This window comes from Tachysurus fulvidraco, unplaced genomic scaffold (genome assembly GCF_022655615.1).
Source record: "Tachysurus fulvidraco isolate hzauxx_2018 unplaced genomic scaffold, HZAU_PFXX_2.0 HiC_scaffold_141_np12, whole genome shotgun sequence".
Classification (NCBI taxonomy): Eukaryota; Metazoa; Chordata; class Actinopteri; order Siluriformes; family Bagridae; genus Tachysurus; species Tachysurus fulvidraco.
This window is the reverse complement of record NW_025927190.1, coordinates 1-7,142: the sequence shown is the minus strand read 5'-3', so window position 1 is coordinate 7,142 and position 7,142 is coordinate 1. Positions and strand designations below refer to the sequence as shown.

Sequence of the window (7,142 nt, the reverse complement as noted above, 5' to 3'; positions counted from 1 at the left end):
ATCATCAAAAAAAAAAAAAATGCTCATACTGTACAGGTATGTTGCATCAATAGTCAGGCAAGAGGAAACATGTCTGCTATACTGTACATTCCAGCTTTGGTATGTCACCCTCAAGCCCCCCCAACCAACGCTTTCTGTTCAAAACTATAGTGATAGTATGCTACAGCATTTGGTATATGACAGTAATACAAAGAAGCAAGACGTTGTAAAAAACACAAACATACCATAAACGTTTGAACCTCGGACAGATGTTATTTGTTTACCAACACGGAATATTTCTGACCATTCTCATAAATTTAATTATGTAGTGCAAATTAAAACTTGTCCTGTAACTGAACAGAATTTCTGAAAAACAGCTTATTTCTCTTATTTATTTCTCTTCTTATTTAGTAAAGCTTACTCGTTAAATTAACTAAGTAATTTCATATGTTATTTAAAAAGTATGTTAAGAATAAATAGCAATAATACAGTACCTGTCCACGTGGACTACAGAGAACCTTGAAGTAGTCATTCACAGCTTCGAGCATAAGATTTAACTGTGGGTCATCAGATTCAAATCTCTGGCCAAATATGAGTGAACAGATTACATTGCACACTGCTCTATTTAGCATGTTTCTTGGATTGAAAGCAGAGTCTGCAAGAGAAAACATATGACCTCAGTTATTATTTGCATTAATCAGGGATATCCAAGTTTATCCAAGTCTATTCTAGATCATTAGGGCTGTATTTAGAGTTGAGTTAAAGCTTGCTTTAAGAAATTACCAAAAATATGGACATTCATCAATCAGAGATAATACAATTTTTGTGAGGTTCTACATACATCTGAGAACAATAAACGATACCTCCGAATGTACTAAAACTTTGTACGAGACAGCTGGCCTCCTCCTTCACCTTATCCTCGATGGTGTGCCGACCCATTCCAAAGTTCTTCATGGTAAACAGAGTGAACCGCCGAAGCTGCTTCCATCTTTCCCCACTGCTTACCAAAACACCTGCAGTGCAAGAACTGCTGTGACCACAATGTGTGTAACAAATAAATGTGTATAACAAATGATTTAATTTGAGCATTGTGTGCTCTCAAATCTTTTCTTTTTAGAAACTTACTGTTTTTTTTATAATAACGAAAAGGTTCACTGATATAAATGAACTTACCATATCCATTAGTGATCTTCATTAATAGGGGGTAATTTGCCCTTCCACTAAACTCATTACCCATACCAATCATGGTCTCTTTCAGGGCTCGGTATCCAGAGATCACCACAACAGGTGTTTTAGCAAACCAAAGGGTGAAAATGCATCCATGTTTTTTACTGAGCTGATTGAGAGAAATGTAAGAAATTTAAGATTATAAATTATTCCTCCATCTTCAAACTGTGGCTGAAAGAAAAATTGCCATAGCAAAACTCCATAATAGAAAGACTTAGCAGCATAAATTTGAAATAGGAGGTTCAAAAAGCATTCAGTATATGGATCTTATGGTCAGATGTCCAGATCTTTTTAGCTCATGTAGCATTCAGCAAATTGGCTATTTATTATTTCCGAACTGAATAATTAATTTAATAGAATTGTAAACTTTATACGAAAATAGTTAAGTTATTTAAGCGATAAGTTACTAACCTCAAGGTAATACTTGTACGGTTCCTTTACATGAACCTGAAAGAAATTCCCAACCACTGGTGCAGGAGCAGGACCTGGAGGCAGCCGTCCAAACTTATGCTCATATTCTTTACTGCGACTCTTCCAAATCAAAAGGAAAACAGCAGCAGCAATAAATATAGGCCAAAGGTATGTATGTAAAGCAAACAGCATATCCATAATATGGGTTTAACAAGCACAGCCCTGCAGAAATGTGTTGATGGCAGGACAAATCCCAACAGTCTGCAATTTAACTCTATTTTGTGTCACACAGAGGAGGAGCTGGTGGCGGGTGTTTACATTGTTTTCCTTTGTAGGAACACAAGGTAAACACTGACGCTGTTGCTCTAGCAGGTAGAAAATACAGTATAGCAACAGTGGAAATTCCCTTTTTATGCTTGATTCTTTTATTTTTCCAAAGTCTACAAAAATATAGGATAAATTAAGCTGTCATTTAAAATATATTAAATAAGCTAAGTAATTCATTTAGTTATTTTTAAAATTACAATTCGTTACTCCCACCGCCGCATATTTACGTGAGCTGTCCATGATACAGTGATGTTATTGACTGAAGGTTTGGGACACATGGAGATTCAAGACAGCAACGATGATGAATCTAACGAATGTAAAAATGGCAACAATATAGTGGAGGATGAGAATAAATGGCCACACCTGGAGGAGCTGTTCACCTGTACAGTCTGCTGATGCAGTGTAAACACTGTCTATCATCTGCTGGGATTTCGGCTTATAAGACTTTAGCCTCTAATCTAAAAAACACACTATGGCAAAAAGACTAACAACTCTATACACACACACACACACACACACACACACACACACACACACACACACACACACACACACACACACACACACATACATATATATATTCAACCCCCAAAGAGTTTTAAAGATTTATGAATAAAATTACATCAATCTGTCTTTGTTTCTTCCCCTTACGTTTCGCTTTTCTTTCCCTATTTCTCCTTCTCTTTGTTTTATCTATGTCTGTCTGTCTATTGACGGATAAGTTAATAATTGGTCGTGGTGTACCTTGATATTTATTATTATTTATTTGCTGAGAACCAGTATTAAGAAAACCAGTATCAGGTATGCGGAGTCCTGTAACTCCATCCCGTACATGCCAGTGTCTGATAACATCTCTTGCATGCCGCCGGATCACAACAGCATTATAAGGAAGTTTAAAACTTATGGAACAGTTGGAGGATTATCTCAATGGCAGAATAAGGAGAGAACGAGTTTTCAGGGACCATGATGACGACTGGCTAATAAATCGATTTAGATTCCCTAGAGCTGTGCTCTTGGATCTATGTGCTGAATTGGGTCCAGTATTAGAGAGGGCAACACGCCGGAACCATGCCATCCCAGTCCAAATACAAGTCCTCCCCACTCTGGGGTTCTTGGCAACCGGCTGTTTCAATCGGGAATTGGCAGACAGGTAAATTATTTATATAAAGAACTATAAGTAATCCTCAACTTTGTCTCTAAGACCTTATATACCAGTATATGAAATAATTCTATTGGAATCTACTGTATCATCTCACCCTATAGGTCTGGTATATCAAAGCCGTCCCTGAGTGCCTTAATATCTGTCGTTTTGAATGGTATAATTAATATGGGTAGTCGATACATCAGGTTCCCATACACTGTGCAAGAACAGGCCTAAATTAAAATGCAATTTGCAGCAATGTCTGGTTTCCCAAATTTAATCGGCGCAATTGACTGCAGTCATGTTGCTATAAGGGCACCATCTGAAAATGAATTTGTTAATAGAAAGCATGTGCATTCTATTAATGTGCAAGTCATATGTGACTCCAACATGACCCTCACAAACATTGTGGCATGCTGGCCTGGTTCAACACATGATTCCTTTATCTTGACACATAGCAATGTAGGGAACAGACTAAATGCAGGCACAGAACATGATAGCTGGCTTCTTGGTGAGTTTAACAATATTAAAAAGTAGAAACTGTAAACTGTATTTTTAATATGATTATAACCTGCAGGCAACAGTGGCTACCCCCCTGAGACGCTGGCTCCTCACCCCATTTTTAAACCCGCAGAGCGCAGAGGAAACTCGTTATAACGAGGTCCACTATCGTACCCGTGCAGTTTTGGAGCGTGTAATGGGCATGTAAAATGGCTGTGTACAGGGCGGGATATGAGGCTGGTTCACATACACACATCTGTGGGAACATTGCTTACAGGTGTGGGTACGCACGGTTTTATAAATCGGAATATTTTTGCACGTAAACTTTTAGTAGGGATCCTACGCACAGTTTTATAAATGATACCCCTGGTCTTTATGGAAGAGTGGCAAGAAGAAAGCCATAGTTGAAAGAAAGTCATAAGAAATCCCATTTGCAGTTTGCAACAAGCCATGTGGAGGACACAGCAAGCATGTGGAAGAAGGTGCTCTGGTCAGATGAGACCAAAATTGAACTTTTTGGCCAAAATTTAAAGCGTTATATGTGGCGGAAACCTAACACTGCACATCACCCTGAACACACCATCCCCACCGTAAAACATGGTGGTGATAGCATCATGTTGTGGGATGCTTTTCTTCAGCAGGGACAGGGAAGCTGGTCAGAGTTGATGGGAAGATGGATGGAGCCAAATACAGGGCAATCTTAAATGAAAACCTGTTAGAGTCTGCAAAAGACTTGTGACTGGGGTGGAGGTTCACCTTCCAGCAAGACAATGACCCTAAACATACAGCCAGAGCTACAATGGAGTGGTTTATATCAAATCATATTAACGTGTTAGAATGGCCCAGTCAAAGTCTAGACCTAAATGGGGCAAAATTTCACTCCCTAGATGTGCAAAGCTTTTAGAGAACACCCAAAAAGACTTGCAGCTGTAATTGCAGCAAAAGGTGGTTCTACAAAGTATTGCCTCAGTGGGGCTGAATACAAATGCACACCACACTTTTCAGATATTTATTTGTAAAGAAATTTGGACACCATTTATCATTTTCTTTCCACTTCACAATTATGTGCCACTTTGGTTGGGCTATCACATAAAATCCTAATAAAATACTTTTTTTGTTTGTGGTTGTAACGTGTCAAAATGAGAAAATGTTCAGTGGGTATGCATACTTTTGCAAAGCACTGTAAAAACCTGTGCCAAATGAAATATGATCCAATGTGGTGACTCCTAGTTTTGAATTCTGCATCAATTTCTTTCTATTATTTTTCTAGGTATTGGGATTAGGAGAAGGAGCCACACCATCTCCAGTGCATCCACTGTCAATGAGATGATAGACTTAATCCAGCTACACAAAACTTATAATAATTCAATCATATCACATGACCCAACAGTTATTGGGATGAAACATATAACTCTATGCGTTTTTTGAATGAAAGAAACTTTCTGTGAGCCAGAAAAACATGACACTGCTAAGAACACCATCAGTGATCAATATACTTTACATAAACAACTGCTATATTTTCACATGTATTGTTTAAATCTCCTCTTAGTGTCTATTATGTCTTTTAAAAGAGATGGACTGGATTACACACTCGAGTCCAGAGGTACAGAATCATAATTAAACATAAAAGTTTAATTCATTAATTATAATTAAATATTGCATTATTTGTACTCAGGGGCATGGTGGCTTAGTGGTTAACATATTTGCCTCACACCTCCAGGGTTAGGGGTTCGATTCCCACCTCCGCCTTGTGTGTGGAGTTTGCATGTTCTCCCCGTGCCTTGGGGGTTTCCTCCGGGTACTCCGGTTTCCTCCCTGGTCCAAAGACATGCATGGTAGGTTGATTGGCATCTCTGGAAAAATGTCTGTAGTGTTTGATTGAATGAGAGTGTGTGTGCCCTGCGATGGGTTGGCACTCCGTCCAGCGTGTATCCTGCCTTGATGCCCGATGACGCCTGAGAAGTTCGGATAAGCGGTAGAAAATGAATGAATGAATTATTTGTACTCATTTTAATGAGTACAAAGTGTGTGTGTGTGGGGGGGGGGGTGTCCACTGTGTATTGTTTTAATGAAGTGACCATCACACATGTGCATTGAGTCTGAAAAGGGGAAAGACTTCTGAACTACTGGTGAGAGTTGTGTCATCATTTACAGCACTGTAAATCCACCTCTTTCTCTTTAATGGGTATGTGTAGTCTTGTTTTACTGGTTATGCATATTCATTCTCTCTCTCTCTCTCTCTCTCTCTCTCTCTCTCTCTCTCTCTCTCTCTCTCTCTCAGGGGCCTGTGATAGATGAGGCGTGAGTGGTGCAGATGAAAGTGAACAGCAACTGGGGTCATGCTGACTGCACCTGCACATATCGCTTAGGGGTGCACAGACATTGCTGGTGTAAACACACACTCAATGATGCATGACATTACGAAATTAACACCACATAATTTGAATCTGAAAACTCAGATAAAAGGCAGACAAAACAAAACCAATACATACTGTACTGTCGAATTTTCTTTCCTGGTGTACAAAAGGGATTTCCACCTCCTCTAATCGAAGGCTGTGTCATCTGTCATGAGTAAATGTTTTTGGCTTGTTAAATTTAATGCAAAGCAGAAAACTAAAGTGTGTGTGTGTGGTGTGTGTGGTGTGTGTGTGTGTGTGTGTGTGTGTGTGTGTGTGTGTGTGTGTGAGAGAGAGAGAGAGAGAGAGAGAGAGAGAGAGAGAGAGAGAGAGAGAGAGAGAGAGAGAGAGAGATATTATGACTGGTGTTGTTTATTGTAAGTGTTTGTTGCCTTTTTGGACTCCTTTATCATTTGTAATGTTGCTCCCATTTAAAACAGTTCGGCTCAAGCCCAGCCATTTTAGGGTCATGATTGAGGACAATGTCCCTTCCAGAGACAAGCTGTTTCTTGTTGAGGTTTTGTTCAAACCGACCATCGAAAATACCCTCGCTAACCCAGATTGACTGATAAGTGCTTGATTCCTGCGCGGTTCCATAGAGACAGCGGTGCGGACTGATACATTTTGGGCGCTGCGGCTGATTAAATATATGATAAATAGTACGTATTTCTGCGTGAGAAATACGATGTAGAATACGTGAGAACGCCAATCAGCCTACATACGACACATGTCTTTGGACTGAGCACGAAATAGAAGTAACACAAAAGAAACCTCAGGTACACAGGGAAAACATGCAACCTCCACACACACACACACACAAGTATCAAACTCCCAACCCTGATGGTGAAAAGCAAACATTCTAACTGCTAAGCGTCTTTGCAGCTTAATAGAATATAGGCTTGAAAATCACAAAAAAAAAAGGAGTCTGTGGGCAAATGATTCTATACTTAATTTAGTAAACTGGTATATATATATATATATATATATATATATATATATATATATATATATATATATATATATATATATATATATATATATATTACTACAAGTCGATTTATTAGATTTTTTTATTTTATTTTATTTTGTTATTTATTTATTTTTATTTAACGGGTTTTTTTTGTTTTTTGTTTTTTGTTGGTTTTTTTATTATTATTATT

The 7,142-nt window shown here is 38.5% G+C and overlaps 1 protein-coding gene across 1 annotated transcript; it reads right to left on the bottom strand.

The window, feature by feature from the left end:
• Nucleotides 1-473: 473 nt before the first annotated feature.
• LOC125140630 (cytochrome P450 2M1-like) lies at nucleotides 474-1,815 on the bottom strand (the record flags this gene model as incomplete). The annotated part of the gene is made up of 4 exons (XM_047809771.1): nucleotides 1,618-1,815; nucleotides 1,153-1,315; nucleotides 843-992; nucleotides 474-634 (listed from the first exon to the last, which is right to left on the bottom strand). Coding segments are annotated over exons 1-4 (672 nt in total), but the record flags the coding sequence as incomplete, so codon positions are not given.
• Between the last annotated feature and the right edge of the window lie 5,327 nt (nucleotides 1,816-7,142).